Here is a 20830-nt window from a genome sequence, read left to right on the forward strand (position 1 = left end):
TACACTAGAAAATATTTACTTAATGAAAAAGAAAGAAGTAAGGAGGAATAGAGGAACAAATAAAGATACGAAATATGTAGAAAACAAAACAGTAAAATAGCAAGACATAAGTCCAACTATATCAATAATAACATTAAATGTGAATGGATTAATCAGTACAATCAAAAGACAGAGATTGTCAGATGAGGGGAAAGATTCAACTGTATACTGTTTACAGGAGATACACTGTATATTCAAAGGTACAAATAGGTTAAAAAGAAAAAGGATAGGAAAAGATAAATCATCTTTTAAACTGTTTAAAACATCTTTTAAACATCATCATAAGCAAACGGCAACCACAAGAAAGCAGGAGTGGCTATACTAGTATCAGACAAAATATACTTAACGAAAAAGTATGCTAGAGATAAAAGGGGAAAGATTCAACTGTATACTGTTTACAGGAGATACACTGTATATTCAAAGGTACAAATAGGTTAAAAAGAAAAAGGATAGGAAAAGATAAATCATCTTTTAAACTGTTTAAAACATCTTTTAAACATCATCATAAGCAAACAGCAACCACAAGAAAGCAGGAGTGGCTATACTAATATCAGACAAAATATACTTAACAAAAAAGTATACTAGAGATAAAAAAGGGATACTTCATGATGGTAAAAGATTCTATGTTTATGGATTGAAAGCCTTTATAAAGATGGCAATACTCCCCAAATTGATCTATAGATTTAACAGACCTCTCTCAAAATCCCAGCTTATTTTTTTATGGAAATTGACAAAGTCATCCTAAAATTGTATGGAAAAATCAACCTTAGAATAGCTAAAACAATTTTGAAAAGGAAGAATTAAGTTGGAAGACTCACACTTTTAAAACTTACTACAAAGCTACAGTAATCAAGAAAGTGTGGCACTGGAGTAAAGATAGACATATAGATAATAGATTAGAATTGAGAGTCCAGAAATAAACCCTCACATTTACTGTCAGTTGATTTTTTGACAAGGGTGCCAATGAGGAAAGAACAGTCTTTTTAACTAATGGTGCTGGAACAGCTGGATAACCATATGCAAAAGTATGAAATTGGGCCCATAACTCCCAACATATACAAAACTTAACTCAATGGATCAAAGATGAAAAGTAAGAACTAAACCTATAAATCTCTTAGAAGAAAACGTAGGGATAAATTTTTGTGACCTTGGTTTTGGCAGTGATTTCTTAAATGTGACATCAAAAGCACAAGCAACTGGGCTTCCCTGGTGGCGCAGTGGTTAAGAATCCGCCTACCAATGCAGGGGACACTGGATCGAGCCCTGGTCCGGCAAGATCCCACATGCCACGGAGCAACTAAGCCCGTGCGCCACAACTACTGAGCCTGCGCTCTAGAGCCCACGAGCCACAACTACTGAAGCCTGCACGCTTAGAGCCTGTGCTCCACACAACAAGAGAAGCCACCGCAGTGAGAAGCCCGTGCACCACAACGAAGAGTAGCCCCTGCTCACCACAACTAGAGAAAGCCTGCGGGCAGCAACAAAGACCCAACTCAGCCAAAATATAAATAAATGAATAAATAAATAAATTTTTTAAAAAAAGCAGAAGCAACTAAAGGAGAAACAGATGAATTGGGATTTCTGGGGAGGGAGTGTGTGAAAATATTTTAAAATTGAATGTGGTGATGGCTGCACAACTCTGAATATACTAAAAACCATTGAATTTTACACTTCAAATTGGTGAATTTCATGGTATATGAATTATATTTCAAATAAAAAAGAAAAAACCAAGAGGGGCAAAAAAACCCCACCAAAAACCCTTAATAGACGTTTCACAAAAGAAGGTATAGAAATGTCCGATAAGGCGTGGAAAGATACTAAATATCATTATTATTCAGGAAAATGCAAATTAAAACCATAACGAGATACCACTACATACCAAACAAAACAACTAGAATTATAACAACTGAGGGTACTAGGTACTTATCTTACAGAGATTCCCACTAACCTCATATCCCTGCTATTGATAGCACTTACCCTGTAACACCACTCCAGGTATTGCATCTCCTGCTGTTACAGTCCTTTGGCAGCCTATGTATCTGCCTTACCAATGTTGACAGCTTGGACCACTGGATAGAGTTGGCTGTTCAGCTTATAAAGTGTGCAACTCTGTACCTACAAATAAAGCATATTTATTTTATGAATGTCAAGTCTTCACCTTGGGCTGTTGGTCTATTCTACAAGTAGGAAGTAGGTGACTTGACGTTGTTTTAGGTTTGTTTTCTTAGATTTATAGTTAATTTTTCTTAGTCTCCCCAGTAAATGAAAATAAAATACTTTCTATGTTCCAAGAAACAATAATCTATAGTAGATCTGATTCCCATTTTATAGATAAAGAACTGACACTGAGAGAGACTTTATTTGCTCAAGACAGGACACAGTAGAGCCATTGTCTAGTTCAGGTTTATTGATTATAAAGCCCAGGTTCTTTGGATTATATCAAGTTGCCTCAAAGACAGGAGTACATTGGGTTTTTGTTTTTTTTTTTTTTACAACTCACTTGCCCTTGAGTTTCAGAGTGTTTTTTTTTTTTTAAAGATGAATACATTGATCGTGACTTTAAAAAGCTCAGAGTTTAGCAGAGAAAGGAAGTATGCAAATAAACATTTTCAGTGCAGCAAGATAATTGCAGTGGTATAAGTCTTTAATAAACACAGGGGGTAACATAAAAGGGAGTGATCAACTCTGTTGGAGTGGTTATTGAAGATGAGATAATTAAGTAGGACATTCAAGGGTGTGTAGGAGTTTGTCAGTTGGTCAACTGACCTATGAATGCCTATATCTGTACCATGACTAACTATGGAAACCATATGCATAAACATCAGTATTAGATTTAAATAAGTAACTACTTAAAGGTAGAAAAAATTCACTGTTAGTTTGCAGGAATGCTATGTTCCTTTACACCTTTTTAATAATTAGCTTTGTGTTAAGATATAATTAAAACCTCTTGGCAAAATACAAAAGTCTTAAAAGGGCAGTGCTTTTTGCTGGCATGTGCTTTGTTAAATACATTGCAAAACAACCAGCTTTTAGAGTTCTTTCATTCTGTTGCATCAGCTGTTTGGAATTTGAAGTTAAACAGGCAAGATAAAAATTTGTGAGTTAATGAAGATTCTGCTTTGGTCTTTTATCAAATTGTGGTAAACTTGACAAATGAATATACTTGGGATACATGCTTTTCAGATTTTTTTTTAGGAGAAAAGCTTTAATCTATATCTGTGACTGTTTTCTAGGTGTACATTGTTTCTCACACACAAATGTTGTGTAAGATAGTAATGGTTAGTTTCTGATGAAACTATTATCAGTTTATCAATAAATGTCTTCTTAGAGCCTATCATGAACACAGTTGTGGCTTATTACTATTCAGCTCCTAATTTATGTCTCACTGTAGCTTTTTTCTCTCTTATTTCATTATTCCTCTTGGAATAAAATGGGCAAATTGAAAGGGAAATGGGAATCGTTTAGTTTCAGGTGTTTTGATTCACCCATGTTGTGCTACTTTTACTTTTGAGTTATGTGGAACCATAAGAAGGCTACCTGCTACCTAATATACATTTTTGGAAGGGCTCTCCATAGACAATTCTGGAAAATAGGGAATCTGCTTAAAAATAGTGACCGGCCACTACTACAAAGGAAAGGCTGGGAGTTTTGTTTTGTTTTTTTCATTTTTTATTTTAGTTATTGTGGTGGTTGATGTTTTGGTACTCTACAGCAAGTTAAGAATTGTATGGTGATGGCAGAGGTTTCTGATATGCTGGATTTGGGAAAATTATTTAAATATATGCAGATTTCATGTAATAGTTTTAATAGCAATACTCTATGCAAATTCATTTGTGGTTTAGGGTAGTCATTAACTTATGAAACTGTATTTATATGAATTTAGTAATATATTCTATATGAAACTATATACTAAGAATTGTACAAAAATAATGTATTAAAGTCAATGCCTTATGGTTAATCCAAAGTGGTTAAAAGGAAATATTTCCTTTAGTTTATGAATACAAGTCAAAGACAGAAAAAATATATTTCATTTTTAGATTATATAAATGGTGGAGAACTTTTTACTCATCTTTCTCAAAGAGAGCGTTTCACAGAGCACGAGGTGCAGATCTATGTTGGAGAGATCGTGCTTGCCCTCGAACATCTCCACAAGGTAAGAGATGCTTAACCTTTGGGATTTCCTTTTTTAGAAAATCTAGTAACTAAAGTAATGATGGAGCTAAAAGAGCTAATGCGTTTACATGTCATTGTCTTCGTGGAGATTGTGGAAGCACACTCATAGACCACTACCAATTTTTTCAATTTCATCATTCCCTTTGTAAAAGTCTACTTTCCTTTTATAGTTCCTGGGATGCAGATTAAAAAGGTAGAACCTGAGCATTTTTTTGGATTTGTTCATGAAAAATTCTGATGCTTATTACAAAGTATCATTAGAATAAAAGATTTTCATTCTTTAAAAAACCTTTAAGGTGAACCCACAAGTCATAATATGTATTTCCTTAATTGTGACTTACTCCATTGCAGACTCTGCCTGTGCATCTTCAGAGTATGTTTCCCAATTAGCTTGGAATATTTGAAAGAAGCACTTACCTATGCTACCCAGCTATCCCCCTCTCCCACTCTCGCTTTCTTTTCCATTTGGTTCACCCCTAAGGTCCTCTCTTGCTCCCCCACTCCCTCCTGCTCCATTGCCTTCATGTGGCATGAACTCAGTTACTCAAATTTTTCAGTGGAATTCATATATGTGTGTGATGCTGTTTGAACTCCATAAAATCAGTTTGAACTTTTAAAAAATATTATTTCAGATACTATTAATCTTGATCCAAGAAATTTTGACTAAAAATATTTTTTTAATGAGGAAGCATTATTGTAGAAGCAAACAGTCATTATGTAGCCTAGGCTTGTGTGTATTTCTAAGAAATAGAAAGTACTAGAATAATTTTTATCAAAGTTGTGTGAGACCATAGGAGGATGACGCGAGTCGCTAAGTTCGGATGATACGGGTACATCATAAAGCCGCTGTTTTTCTTTGTTATATATTCAGAATCTACACTAGATTACAGATAAAAAAAAAGATTGAAGTGCTGATTATGGAGCATAAAAAGAATGGAGAGAAATGAAGAAAAAAGGCAAGGAAGAAGGATGAAATTTTTAAAGGGGCAGGAAGATTAGAATTGCAGGATGGAGGTAACGGGTGGGAGAGGCTGTGAGAAAAGATGATGAGAAGACATAAGAAGGAAGGGATCAAGAAATGGGTAGATCTAGCCCAGAACAGGAACACAACTGGGCAGGTAGAGGGAGACAGGGTTCAGAATAGGAATTCTAAGGAGAATGAATGAAAAAATGTCTAAGAACAGGAGGGAAATAGAGAAGGCTCTGGGGCTCAGGGCTGCAGTGCCATGGAGTGAAAGGAAGGGGAGTGTAAGGTGGGAGCTGAACTGAAGTGATAGGAACAGGCATCTGTATTCCTTCTGATAGAATTGGTGGTGTGGGGATGAGCTTTATGCCTATGGTTACTTCTGTGGGGTATAAAGTAGTTAGGACATTTTTATACATGAGCCAAATTGGGCCAGGGAATAGGCTGAAAAGCTTTGTTTTATGCTTAGGGGAATCAGATGTAATTTTTATAATATAAAAACGATGGTGGAAATCACCATAAATACCAGAGTAAACACAAACAAAATACAAGGCTCTGACAGGTAAGCTAGTAAGTTCAGTTTTTAGTTAGTATGAAAACTGTTAATTCTGTTTCTTAAAGGGAAAATCCATGAACATTCATTATTATTAAAACAGGGTAATCAGAAACACAGAGGTAGAGAACATGATGAGTACAAGATATAAATGTAATTGATATAGAGGGAAAGTATATAGCAGATTAGGTCTTAGCTAAATTTCTCTTAATCTGACTACCTAACAAGATAAATACAAAGAGATATAACACAAAGCTAATAATGATAATCTTGATATAGCTACTAACACTGAGTTTCTCAGGAAGAGACAAAAACGGGGAGTTTACTTGGAAGTGATGAGGTAAAGCAGGTAGTAAATGACTTATTCCTAAAATCTTTTCCAAAGAGGTTGTTAAAAAAAAAGTCATACTGGTTGTTAGGTGCTTGTAAGGCTTCAAGTCAAATGTCTGTTTAACAGACTGTGCATTTACAATATATAATAATGTTCTAAAATATGGAAAAAAAAAACCCCCACTGAGGTTCTTGGAAGAAAATTGCCTAGTGTTTTTCCTTGTGTAATTTTTTGTTTCAATTTTAAGAAAGTATCAAGAGTCTTATTTTTCATATACTTAGTGTTGAGGAAAGCAGTGTTTCTAAGTTTAAAAACATTTAATTCGGGCTGACATAACATGAAATGTGGAATTCATGCATATCAAGTACTTCTTATATAACTTGGGTAGATTCATTTATGTTATATAGCTGAAGTGTTTTACTATAAAACTTACATACAAAACAAAATAGAAGGATATTTAAATATCTAATAGATTTACGTTGCTTATTTAGAACTAAAGATCAACTAAAATTAACCTGTGATCTTCAACCTTCGTGTTTAGGAGCGTATTATTCAACAAGCCTTTATTAATTACCTATTTGACATATGACACTGTGCTAGATACTAGGTAAATGCATAAAAAGTGAAAAAACAGTTTGGCTATGGGTATATCAAGAAAAGCAGGAAGTACCTAGAAAATATCAATTACTTTTAGGTAAGTACAATGTAAATATAGATGCTATAGCAATAAAAACAAGGAAATGACCAGTGTGGGAAGTGGTTAGTCAGGAAAGCCTTCTGAAGCCATTAGAAGTGATGGACATGAATTGGCTAAGAAAGCACCTGAAGATCATCTGGAGTGAGGATGAACTCCATCAAGAACAGTAACCCAGGAAGAAGCAGTAGTCAAAGTAGACCCAACAGAAGCTAGTCCGACAGGAATGTACCCTATGGAGCATGAAGACATGGTTGCAGAGGGAACCCAGCAGATAAACCCTGAGATGGAGGCATTTAGATTTGCCCTGACCTGTGACTAAGAGCCGTCATAGCACCCTGAGCAGGAGAATGCCTTTTTTTTTGGTTTGTTTTTAAGGTAGATAAGAAAGACTTTCCTAATGTATTTTTTGGAAATTGTTATTTTAATATGCGTATTTGTTTGTTTTTACAGTTGGGGATTATATACCGTGACATTAAGCTTGAGAATATTCTACTTGATTCTAATGGCCATGTGGTGCTGACAGATTTTGGTCTGAGTAAGGAGTTTGTGGCTGATGAAGTGAGTATTATATTTTAATTTGAAGTTAGTAAAACAGAATGTAAACAATGATGAAAAATTAGCTATAGAATGAGCATTTAATGGGATAGTACTAAACAGATTATGGATTTTTGTACAAGTTTGCCCAGAGGAATATTTTGACATGGATAGCTGTAAAGTTTTTGGTTTAAAATTACCATGGAACCACCCTGCTAGAATTCCAGTAATCCTTTTACGGATATATCAGAATTCCCCAGTTAAAAACAAAGCAAAATTATGCATTTAACTTTCTCCATAAAATATAACTGAAATTTTAAAATAATGCTTTGGGCCTTTTAGGAAAATCGTGGCTTAGATAATAGCCAATAAAGAATTACAAAACAAAGCACATACAGCTTACATTATAATTACAAAGTAGGACATGTCATGATGGCTCTTTGAACTCACTTGACAAGAATAGCAAGGATCTACTAGACCTAATTTTTTAATAAACTTGCTGGTTTTTTGCCCATACAAACTAAAATGTAGTAGCTAATGTACAGATTTTAAATATGAAGGACTTTGCATTTTCAGCATTGATTAAAATTTATTATTAAAGATTTATTTAATAATATTTAAAATTGTACATTTATTAGTTGTAATTAAATACTATTTATGTAGCAGTTGTAATAAAAAGTACATTTTTACACTACTAGTTTTTCAAGACAACTAAGTAATTTGAATGCCAGTTCCTTTCTATCCAAGAAATTATTGTTATAGTATACAGAATCATAGTTAAATTTTTGTAATAAAGGGCTTTGTTATTGTAATTTGGGTTCCAAATTAGGTGTATGTATTTCTGATTGTTTGCTTTTTTGAATATTGCCAAAGCAGTCCTGGTGAGTTAGATAAGTACTAAAATTATGAAAACAAAGGATCCCAATTTTTTATCATATCTATATTCATTCACACTTATCAATAAATATTTATTGACCACCTCTACTATGCTAGGTATTGGATAATACAGTGACAAAAGGGAAATGGTCTCTGCCTTCATGAACCTGAGGGTATAACAATATGTTGATTATCTTTGATAGAAAAATCATAGTTATGAAAAAGATGAGATGAATTTTTAAGGATTTTTCTTCAAAGTTTGATTTTTCAAACTTTGTTAAAAATTTTAGTGGCAACTTGAAAAATGTGACAGATGAAATATGTTCATGGTTGTTTCCTCACTAAACCCTACTACAAGTAAAAGTAAAGGCTTAAAATAGGCATATACTCAAAAGGGAGAGAGGAAAACAGCAACCAGATTCTGGAAGATGGACAGCAGAAATACTAGTTGTAACCGATTTAGCATGTCTGAAACAGCTGAATCCTAAGCCAGTAATATGAGAATCCCCAAAGCAGGCTAATTTGCACCTCTGACCCCCAGAAAGGCTCAGGAATTGGGGGCACCAGGCATCGCTCAAAGCAAGATTGCAGGACATAAGAGGATTAGTTGGAAGTCTATATAAGAAACAGGTACCCCCCCAGATCTCAGATCTGCACTATCCCCGTAGGAAACCTTGCCTTTCTGACCCTCATGGAAGACTGACAAGGTTAAATAGACAAAACTATGGATTCAGGGGCAAGGAGCACGGTTGAAGGAGAGGACACCGTCAAAGCTAGGGGGTGGCGTGAAGATTGCCACACTGCGCTGTGGAACTGCCATGGCCTCTTGCTGCCCCTTCCTTCTGAGAACCGTGGCTTCCTAGACAAGAGCTGGGAGGATTCCTCTCTGAGAACTGAGAACAGAAATCTACAGATGCTGTCGGCTAGTGGTTTTGCCAGTGAACTGGCCCAGCCAGATCTCCCTACAGTGAGGCCTGCGGCTTAGCAAGCCCAGCCCACGCCGCAGAAGCACATTTGTGATGATGTCACAATTTCTCTTTATATTTTGATTTCATTGTATTTCAATATCATTAGTCTGCTCTGTCCTACAATATATGTAAAAGCATCATGCTGAGAAGGGGTCTGTCGGCTTCAACAGACTGTCAAAGGACCCTTGGCATGTAAAGATGGAGGACTCCCCCCGCATAGAGAGAGTTGGTGATCACTTTTTCCTCTCCCCGTGGAACCGCACGTACATTTACTCATTCACTTCATCAGTATTTGTTGAGAGACTTCTATCTGCTAGACATTAGGCTAGGTTCTGGTGATACTACAATGAAAGAATCAGTTCGTGAATCCTGTATTTCTGGACATGTGTGGCTGATCATTGGGCAATAGGCAGAAACAGACTTTGGCACTGAGGAAGAGCAAAATGTTTGAAACCAAAGCAAGAGGTAAACAAAAATCAAACATGATCAGAATTGTTGGGTTTTAATACAGTAATACAAATTAGTCAGAACTGCTGGGTGACTGAATCAGCTGCGTCACTTCTCACAAGAGAGACTTGTGTTTTCTGCTGGTCAATTCAACAGCTATTTCCTCAAGGGAATGAAGGGAATTCTTGTCGGATGCCACAGTTTTTGAGCACTTGGTTATTTAGGTGCAAAAATGAAACAATGGGATTCAATCTGAAGTGGAGAAGTAATTTATAGATTCCCTTATTCACAATGCAACCTAGCTGCATTTCATGTAATTATGTGTTATAGTCATGTGTTATTAAGCCTTACGGTTTCATCTGTCTTCTGCCCTCAGACTACCAGCTCATTCTTCCTCTTAGCTGAAGAGGACATACTGTCTTGCTAGGCTTCAGGTTTAACTCTTGTGGCTCAAGTAGGGACTCTCCTTTTCTGAGTCCCCTAAAACTTGATCTAATGGTCCTTTGCTCCCCCCTTATTCCACCTGGCATCCACTTAGCAAGTGTTCCTGCCTAGACCTATTGCACCTCAAAAATATTCCCATCCAACAATTTCTATTTTGATTAGCTAGCATTCCTTTTTGGTTTCCCATGTCAGCCTGACTTATATCAAAATATCATTTCTTGGAATGAGCTTCTTTTTTGTCTATTCCTACACTACCTCCTTGGTTTTCAGCTTAAACTTCACTTTGAGGAGTTTCCTCCCTGGTTTCCAGTTTATATAGAGAGATTATACATCTCTACCTCTATCTGTAACGGACCCCTCTTCTTTTCTACCTCTTCTTCTTCTGCTTGGACCCTTTCTGTCACCATTTAAGCAAGCCTAGTCTCTCCCATCTTAAATGTTTAAAAATGGAGAGATGAATGGATGAATGGACTGACTGATGAACAGCAAACAATCTCAGAATCCCCTATTCCCTTCCAGTTGTTGCCCTATGTTCTCCTTTGTCAATATTTGTCTGTGCAGTCTATTACCCACAGGTCACTCACCCCTTAATCTACTCCAGTTTGGCTTGCACCTCCTACCAATTGACTGAACCTGTTCTTGCCAAGGCCACTATTGACCTCCATTTTAGGTATTTTTGAGTCCTCACCTTACTTGACTACCTAGTAGTGTTGAACTGGAAATTGCGTCTCACCCCGGCTTCTGTGACGCCGTGCTCCCCTGCCCTTCCTTCTCTCTCTCAGTGTCTTTTGCAGGCTCTTTCTCTTCTATCTGAGGGCTCCTCACAGTTCAGCCCTAGTTACTCTTCTCTTTTTATGCTTGCACTCTCTCCCTGTATGCTGGTGATTCCCAAATATACATGGCCAACTCTGACCGCTCTACTGGGCTCCAGACCCAAACATGCCCCTAGTGTGTCTCCCCTTGACTCTCTCATAGATCGCACAAGCCCAGCATTTCCAAACCTGAATTAATATTCCCCCACCAAAATCTGCTTCTTTTTCAGTTTATCACAGTTTTGTGTATTACAAATTCTGCCCTCATTTGATCTGGGAAATATTTCTATTTAATTTTCAGGAATTACTTTTTAGACATGTTTGAAGTTTCTACTCATGGTGTACTACTCATCTCTCTGTATATTTGTTAATTTAATAATTCAACAAATATTTATTGAGTACCTGCTATGTGCCAGGTATTGTACTAGACCCTAGAAATATAGTGGTGAAAGAAACAAATTCCTTGCCCTCATGAGCCTAGGTTTTAGAAGTATTCATCGTTACCTCATATAATTATTTCTAGATTGTAATTTGCTAAACTAAATTGTATACTGGGTAAAATTGATTTATTTTAGAAGCCTTAACAATCTTTTATATGATAATGAACACTATACAAATTTGATACTTTTACTGATATGTTCTTTTCTCAACCACATAATTTCACAAATCCCTTGTAATTCTGAGAATAAAAGAAGACGTTTCTAAATATCTGCACACCGATATATGTTTTTCATAAGATTTTTTGAGAATACAGTTCAGCAAACATTTGTTGAGTTCTCACTGTGAGTCTGCTAGGTATTGGATATATGATTTTAACATTGAAGACTTTAAAGGCACTTTTCTAAAAAGGGCATCTGTTCTTATTTATAAGAAAATAATGTCAAAGTGATACATTCATGTGTTATTAATTCCCCTATACTTAGCTATGGTATATGCATTCTATGTTTTCATAATTTAACATGGAGCATTTGAAAAAATTCACAACAGGTTATTAACATGAATCCTCAGGTAGATAATAAAACTAGAAGAAAAATAACATCCCAACATTTAAAACAGAGGTAGCTAAGTTAATTATAACTCACTGCCATGGTAGCTGTACTTAAAAGGAAAAGGCCTGTGGATTTTTCTTTCCAGAAAATAGAAAAATGCAATCTTTGCTCCGTTCAGATAATGTTATTCACTAATTAATTCTTTGAACATAGAAGAGGCATTTTAGTGTAGTGGAAAGAACGCATATTGAAGTTAGAGGATCTTTTTCGGTTCTCCACTTCCTGGCTGTGTGACACTGGGCAAGTCACTTAGTCATTAACTCCTCTCAGTCTTGGTTTCTTCATCTGTAAAATAATATTTGTCACATCTAATTTATACAATTTTCATATGGATGCAATGAGTTAATGCTCATGAAAGTACTTTTTTAAAGTGTAAATCACAATGTAAATATCAGTTTCCACTTAAATAGGTACTATTCAGATTTCAGATTACTGTGAGTAAAATTAAAACATACAAATGAGAATCTTAAATTATTCTCCCATAATTTTCTTATTTGTAGGAAAGTTTTAAATTACATCTTTGTCTAATAAATGCCTAGTTTATAATGTCATTCGCAGGATTCTGCTGTTACAATGTGCATGTCTCAGGATGCCTAGGTGAGGTTCAGGATCCATAAAGAGCGTGTTTGCATGAGGAATCAGACAAGACAACTCTCTAAGGCAGCTTTTTAGTTTCGTCCATCTCCCTTCCTGATGGATCCGTAGTGACTGACATCTATTCACGATTCTGTTCATTTGCATGTGCTCCTGAAGAGCCTGTTAAGTCTCTGTCGATAAGTCCTATCAGTCATTTGCCAAAAGCATGACTCTGGGTTAATTCTAGTTATTTTAAGGTAAATATTGAGATGGAAGTGCTGGGAAAGTAGGAGACCTAGAAACCAGTCAGAGGGTTCTTCTGTGGCCCCTGTTTTTCCTCTACTCAAACAATATTACACAATATTCAGATACTAATACATGACGCTTTCGCCATTTGTAAAGGTTTTTTCCACCAGATATCAGAGCAGATCCCCTGCCCTTGGACAGGAGGAGGGGGAGGGAGGCAGAGATGGCTTTGTCCTCAGGTGTCTGCCTCACAGATCCCTTTATAACTTTTCTTATGGGAGAAATTATTGGCTCAGGTAAGATTTATTCATATAATATTTCTTATCTTAAGGCAGGCTCAGTGCACAAGTTCAGTGGGCAGGTTTTATGTAAATTACGTCACAGGGCTAGCGGGGACAACTTTTGAATTGAGTTTCTTTTCAGAGGAACTTCTACTGTAGATTCCATTTGTTCAAATATGTTATATATATTTTTAATTTACTTGAAAACTATATTTAGCAGTCATATTCTATTTTAATATAGGATATATTAATCTATAAACAGAATATATAAACCTATAAATAGATTATTTTAATCTATTTTCTAAGTGTCAGGGACTTTCAAACCCATAAGGGGAATTTAGCAAGAGACACCCTGGAATACTAACATTGCATAAATGTGATTAATAAATGTTTATATTAATGTTTTATATTATAAAATATTTCAAATGTAATAAAAATACAGCAAATGATATAGCAGCATCTGTGCACCCACTATTCACATATACAGTTATGGACAATTTGTGGTTTTTTCCCATTCATTCAGCAAATATTGAGAGAACATCTACTGTGATCCAGGCACTGTTCTATCTAGGTGTTGGAATCCAGCAATTAACAAAATAGACAAAAATTTCCCCCCGAGGCAGATAATAGCAAATAAACAAGTAAAATATGTATGGAATATGTTAGATAATGGTAATTGACACAAAGACAAGTACAGTAGGAAAGAGAGATAGGAAGTAGCAGGGTGAGAGCAGCTTGGACTTTTAAATCAGGTGATCAGGAAAGGCTTCACTAAGAAGGTGACAGTTGAGTCAAGACTTGAAGGAAGTGAGAGAGCATGAGCCGTATCAATACCCAGGAAAGAGATTTCTAGGTCGAGGGATCAGCCAGTGTTGAGGCCCTCAGGTGGGAATATGCCTGGGCTGTTTGTGAACAAAAAGGAGGTAAGTGTGGGTGTGTAGAGTGAGTGAGGATAGAGTAGTGGGAAAGAAGGACGTGGAGGTGGTCATCTGGAGGAAGCACTGTGCAGATCGTGCAGGGCATGGGAGACCATTGTAAGGACTATGGGTCCTCCGCGTGAAACGGGAGCCACTGGAGAGCTTTGCGTAGAAGATGACAAGGCCTGAGTTATCTAAGAAGATACTGTTTGCCAAGCACGATGGTCCTGTAGTGGAACAAATCTGGAAACTTGGAGACCAGTTAGGAAGCTGTTGCATTAACCCCAGCAAGAGATGGCATTGATTTAGACCATGGGGTAGCAGAGTAGGTTGGAAGACATAGTCAGATTTTAGATATATTTTGACATTAGCGCTAAGGAAATTTCCTGATGGCTTGAATATGGGGTGTGAGAGAACAAGAGGAATCAACAGTAGCTCCAAGGTTTGGGGCCAGAGCAGCTGGAAGGATGAAGTTGCTGTCCACTAATATGCCGATGGGGAGGTTTTGGGTGGGTGGAGGAGTGCAGTTGAACCAGTTGAGTCTGAGATGTCTGTTAGATGTACAGAGATGTTTAATAGGCAGTAGGGTATATGAATCTGGAATTTGGGAGAGAAGTTTCATCTAGAGATAGGAATTTGAAATTTGCCAATATATAAGTAGTATTTAAAATCATGGAAATGAATGAGAATACCAACAGAGTAAGTATAGATAGAAAAGAAAAAACGACAAAGGTATAAACTCTAGTTATTCCAACATTAAGAGAGTCAAGAGAGGAAGATAAACCAGCAAAGGAGACTGAGAAAAAGGGATGAGGAGGTTGGGAAGAAAACAGGCAGGTGTGTTGTCCCCGGAAGCTAAGTGAAGAAGTGTTTCAGGGATGATAAATGATCAACTATATAAAATACTGTTGTTAGGTCAAGTAAGACACGGACTGAAAATTGAGCATTGGCTCAATTTAAACCTAAGAAGAGAGAGACTGGGGATAGATATATTGTCAGCCACAATATAGAAAGAAAAACCATTTTAAGAAAAAATGGTTTTCTTAAAACTACATTTAGCAGCACAGGTGCAGGCAAAGGGTGGATGGTGGATTGAATTTAATCTTGTTTTAGTATCCTTACTTTATATATTACATCCATAAACAATATATACTGTTAGCTTATGTTTCTAAAATGTATATAAATAGCATATTATATTGCAGATTGTTTTTTATTTGACTTATTTTTGAAATTTATTCAAGCTGATAAACAGGAATCTGTTTCGTTCATTTTAGCTGCTCTATAATATTCTTTTATATGAATTATCTATTTTATTTATCCATTCTGCTTCTGAGGTACATTTATGTTTCTGTGTTTTCTCTATCACAGTGTTGCAATTTTTTTCTGATGTTATTGGTTTGTTGGAGTTCTTTAAATATTCCAGCTACCCATCCTTGATAATTATGCATTTTGTGAATTTCTTTTTCAGATCTTTTACTTGTCTTTAACTGTGACTAATGGTGTTTTTGCCATTATCAGATTTGACATTTTAATGTAATCAAATTTACCAATCTCTTAAGATTTATATTCTTTGAATCTTTAAAAAAATTTTAAATTGTTGCAAAATACACATAATACAAAAATTATCATCTTAATCGTTTTTAAGTGTACAGTTCAGTAGTGTTAACTATATTCACATTTTTTTATGCAACAGATCTCTAGAACTTTTTCATCTTGCAAAACTAAACTCTGTACCCATTGAACAACAACTCCCCATTTTCCCCTCCTCCTAGCCCCCGGCAACCACCATTCCTCTTTCTGTTTCTATGAGTTTGACTGTTTTAGATACCTAATATAAGTGGAATCATGCAGGATTTATCTTTCTGTGACCAGCTTACTTCAGTTAGGATAATGTCCTCAGTGTTTATCCATGTTGTGGCATGTGACAGGATTTCCATATTTTTTTAAGACTGAATAATATTTCACTGTATGTATATACCACATTTTGTTTATCCGTTCATCCACTGATGGACACTTGAGTTGCTTTCACTTATTGGCTGTTGTGAATAATGCTGCAATGAACATGAGTGTACAAATATCTCTTTGAGATCACTCTTTCAATTCTTTTGCATATATGCCCAGAAGTAGAATTGCTGGATTATGTGACAATTCTATTTTTAATTTTTTGAGGAACCTTCATACTGTTTTCCATAGAAGCTGCACCATTTTACATTCCCATTAACAGAGCACAAGTGTTCCAATTTCTCCACATCCTCACCTATACTTGTTATTTCTGCTTTTTTGATTGTGGCCCTCCTAAGGAGCATGAAGTGATATCTCGTAGTTTTAATTTGCATTTCTGTAATGATTAGTGATGTTGAGTCATCTTTTTATATGCTTATTAGCCATTTGTATACCATCTTTGGACGAATGTTTATTGAAGTCCTTTGCCTATTTTTTAATCAAATTTATTTGCTCTTTTGTTGTTGAGTTGTAGGAGTTCTTTATATATTCCGGGTATTAACCCCCTATCAGATATATGGTTTGCAAACTTTTTCTCCCATTCTGTAGGTTGTCTTTTTACTTTGCTTGTTTCCTTTGATGCAAGGAAGTTTTAAATTTTAATGTCAACCCATTTGTCTATTTTTGCTTTTGGTGCTGTGCTTTTGGCGTCAGACCCAAGAAATCACTGCCAAATCCAACGTCATGAAGCTTTCCCCCTATGCTTTCTTCTAGTAGTTTTATAGTTTTAGGTTTTACATTTAGATCTTCAGTTCATTTTGAGTTAATTTTTGTATTTGGGGTAAGGTAAGATCCAACTTTATTTTTTTGTGTGTATGAATATTCAGTTTTCCCAGCATCATTTGTTGAAGAGCCTATCCTTTCCCCATTGGCACCCTTGTCAAAGATCATTTGACCACGTGCATAAGGATTTATTTCTGGGCTCTTTATTCTGTTCCATTGGTCTGTATGTTTGTCTTTATTTAAGTCAAAAATGTTTTGATTGCTGTAGTTTTGTAATATGTTTTGAAATCAGGAAGTGTGAGACCTCTAACTTTGTTCTTCTTTTTCAAGATTGTTTTGGCTATTAATCTCAAATCCTTTGAGATTCCATATGAATTTTAAGATCTTTTTTTCTATTTCTGCAAAAAGTTATTGGGATTTTGATAGGGATTATGTTGACTCTCTAGATCACTTTGGATAGTGTGGACGTTTTAACAATACTGTCTTCCAGTCCATGAGCATGGGGTGTCTTTCCATTTATTTGTGTCTTTTTAAATTTCTTTCACAGTATTTTGTAATTTTAATTGTCCAAGTCTTTTGACCCCTTAGTCAAGTTAACTTATAAGTATTTTATTATTTTTGATGCTTATTTTAAATGAGATTTTCCCCCTTAATTTCCTTTTGGTATTGTTCATTGTCAGTGTATAGAAACATAACTAATTTTTTTTAAATTAATTTATTTTATTTATTTATTTTTGGCTGTGTTGGGTCTTCGTTGCTGCACACGGGCTTTCTCTAGTTGCGGTGAACGGGGGCTACTCTTCATCGTGGTGCACGTTCTTCTCATTGTGGTGGCTTCTCTTGTTGCAGAGCATGGGCTCTAGGCGTGCAGGCTTCAGTAGTTGTGGCACGTGGACTCAGCAGCTGTGGCTCGAGGGCTCTAGAGTGCAGGCTCAGTAGTTGTGGCGCACGGGCTTAGTTGCTCCACGGCATGTGGGATCTTCCCAGACCAGGGCTTGAACCCACATCCCCTGCATTGGCAGGCAGATTCTTAACCACCGCGCCACCAGGGAAGTCCCATAACTAATTTTTGTATGTTGATTTTGTATCCTGTAATATTGCTGGTTCTCTTATTAGTCCTAATGGGTTTTTTGTGTGTGAAATCTTTAGGGTTTTTTACATATAAGATCATATTATCTGCAAACAGACATAATTTTACTTCTTCCTTTCCAATTTGGATGTCTTTTATTTCTTTTTCTTGCCTAACTGCTCTGGGTAAGACATTCAGTGCTATGTTGAATAGCAATGGTGAGAGGGAGCATCCTTACCTTGTTACTCATCTGAGAGGAAAGCTTTCAGTTTTTCACCATTGAGTACGATGTTTGCTGTGGGCTTTTCATACATGGTTTTGTTATGTTGAGGTAGTTTAATTCTATTCCTAGCTTGTAGTTAAGTGTTTTTTTTTCTGTCATGAAAAGGTATTGAATTTTGTCAAATGCTTTTTCTGTATCAGTTGAGATGATCATGTGGTTTTTGTCCTTCGTTCTGTTAATGTGGTGTATTACATTGATTGATTTTTTGAATCTTGAACCATTCTTTCATTCCAAGATCTCACTTGGTCATGGTGTATAATCCTTTTTATGTGCTGTTGAATTCAGTTTGCTAGCACTTTTTTTTTTTTTGGAAGAAAAGTCTTATTTATGTTTAAAACCAAACCACTAGGAAAATATATCACAGTCCTGAAATAGCAAACAGACAGGTTATATTATCATTTCAAGTAATAAGTTGGTAAAAACACAACGAGGTCCTTGATAAAACGATAAGGTGCCAGAACTGGGGCAAGAACAACGCATGTCGCTAAAGTGGTATTTGGTAACGAAGGGCTGTCCTGTTTTTTGCTCTAAAGGAGTCACAGCTTGCCCGAGTTGCTTTCTTTTTCTCCTCTGACCTTCGTGTTGCCAAGGGATCGTTTCAACAGAGCTCTGTTATTACAGGGGGCAAAGTAAGCAATACTGGGTTTAGGCTTTCGTTCTATTTTGTTTTATGAAAATCAGATTTTTCCAAAGCCAGTACTTCATAACTCTCTTAATTAAGCAGCTAACATTCCCTTTCGCTGTTCATTCCTGAATACTAGCATATAGCACAGTCAGAATCCCCTTTCCCTTCAAGGGTGAGTGTCACTGCAAGATTGTCTTGTCTCTCGGCTGACTCTGCTGCAGACAGCCTCAGGGCTCATCATGGCTGCCAGTTAGAGGGAAGGTTTGGTTCCCCTACCAGTGTGATAGCGCTTCTTATATTTCTGCAGGGTCTCCAGGCTGAAAGATGTAATGTGTGAGAATTTTAAGAAATGGGCATCCACATCTTGATGGCCAGAAATGAATATCCGCAAGGACCCTTTCAAAGATTTTATCCAAACTACCTCTCCCAACTCTACATCTTAAAGTAACTTCATGCCCTTGTATATAAAACAAAACCAAGCAAAACAAATCCCCAGAAGCCCCCTTTCCCCTTCTAAATTAGTGACCTCCTGGATTTTGTTTTATTTCCAGTTTATGGAAAATGTTGTAGTGATCCTTCTGGCAAACAGGAGGCTGGCAACAAATAGAAACACCTCTCCTCACACTCCACCAGATCATAAGCAGGTCAGATGAACCTGCCAGCCTGTTGGTATCTGTGTACTAAGAGAATCTGGTACCTTGGAGGGCTCTGGTTTGGTACAAGGGAGACTCCCTGTTGCCAGGATAAGCCCCTGGCCACATGAAATTCAGGCTCACAAAAACTCTCCTGTGCTATCTCTGACCCAAATTTTAGCACCAGGTTTTTTCACTTTCTCGGATTCAAACACAAAGGAACCAGTGTCCAGAGGCAAGTGACATAGGCCTTAAATTTGCTGCCATCCTTAATTTCCTCATTCATAAACTTTCCTTAGAAAACCCAAATCCCCATTCCTCTTTTTAAATACATTCCTGCCTTCAGCCCCGGTGGCCAATAGCAGACATCTATTTCCCAGCGGATGAGAGAGACTCCTTCATCTTCTTGGTCATGGTTGGGATGAGGTTCATGTGGTCATCCACACACTTGGTCACGCAACTCTCCAGCTGCCGCTTCACCTGAAGCTCTTTACTCCCCGCATCTATTGAATCTTTGGCTTTGTCGTTGCCATGCATAGTGCACCCGGCCAGGCGGTCCTGGAACTTCTCCAACTCGCTGGTCACCGGGGCCTGGGCTTGAGCCAGAGGTGCGTGGCAGTGCTCAATGCACTGGTGCACTTGCTGCATGGACGCCTGGCTGTCCTCACAACAGCCGGCGCTGCACCGGAACACGAGGCCCTGAATCTTCCGGATGTTCTCTCTCCAGACTCTTCACCATAGACTCCACCGCCTCCTACATCCGGAGCTGCTGCAGCTCTGCCATGGCGCCCCCCGCCGCCCCGTGCTGCTCCCCACGGCGCCGGCGCCCACATGGACTCCCGCGCTGGAGCCCGCCCCCAGTCTGCTAGCATTTTGCTGAGGACTTTTACATCAGTTTTCATCAAGGATACTGGGCTGTAATTTTCTTTTCTTGTAGTATCTTTCCCTGGCTTTGGTATCAGGGTAATGTTGGTCTCATAAAATTGGTTTGGAAGTGTTCTCTTCAGTTTTTTAGGGAAAGTTTGAGGAGGAATGGTCCTACTACTTCTTTAAATGTTTTTTAAGAATGTCCAGTAAGCCATCTGGTCCTGGCCTTTTCTTTGTTGGGAGATTTTTGATTACTAATTCAGTGTCCTTACTGATTATGGGTCTGTTCAAATTTCCTATTCATGATTCAGTCCTGGTAGATTGTATGTTTCTAGGAATTTATCCATTCTAAATCATTCAATTTGTTGGGGTATAATTTAGTTTCTTGTAAGGTCTTCTCTTTAATTTCTGATTTTAGTTGAATCTTCTCTCTCTTTTTCTTAATCTAGCCAAGAGTTTGTCAGTTTTGTTTATCTTTTCAAAAATCTAAGTTTTGCTAATTTTTTTTCTGTTGTTCTTCTGTTTTCTGTTTCATTTATTTCTGCTTCAATCTTTATCATTTCTTTCCTTCTGCTAACTTTTGGTTTAGTTTATTCTTCTTTTTCTAGTTCCTTGAGGTGTAAAGTTAAGTTGTTGATTTCTTTGAATCTTTTAAAATGAAATCCATTCCTGTCTCAATGAACTAAGATATTCTCTTTTGTTTTCTTTTTGAAATTAGCATAT

At 36.8% G+C, this 20830-nt stretch overlaps 1 protein-coding gene and 1 pseudogene across 1 annotated transcript in view; one reads left to right on the plus strand and one right to left on the minus strand.

Annotated features, from left to right (window-relative positions):
• RPS6KA5 (ribosomal protein S6 kinase A5) overlaps positions 1-20830 on the plus strand; it is a 181555-nt gene that overhangs the window by 105940 nt on the left and 54785 nt on the right. Inside the window, exons 4-5 of the mRNA XM_068541532.1 lie at positions 4077-4192; positions 7208-7315. Coding sequence (XP_068397633.1) covers positions 4077-4192; positions 7208-7315 — 224 coding nt within the window. The remainder of the gene's footprint in view (positions 1-4076; positions 4193-7207; positions 7316-20830) is intronic.
• Positions 19610-20024, minus strand: LOC137762953 (protein FAM136A pseudogene; annotated as a pseudogene).

This window comes from Eschrichtius robustus, chromosome 1 (assembly GCF_028021215.1).
Source record: "Eschrichtius robustus isolate mEscRob2 chromosome 1, mEscRob2.pri, whole genome shotgun sequence".
Classification (NCBI taxonomy): Eukaryota; Metazoa; Chordata; class Mammalia; order Artiodactyla; family Eschrichtiidae; genus Eschrichtius; species Eschrichtius robustus.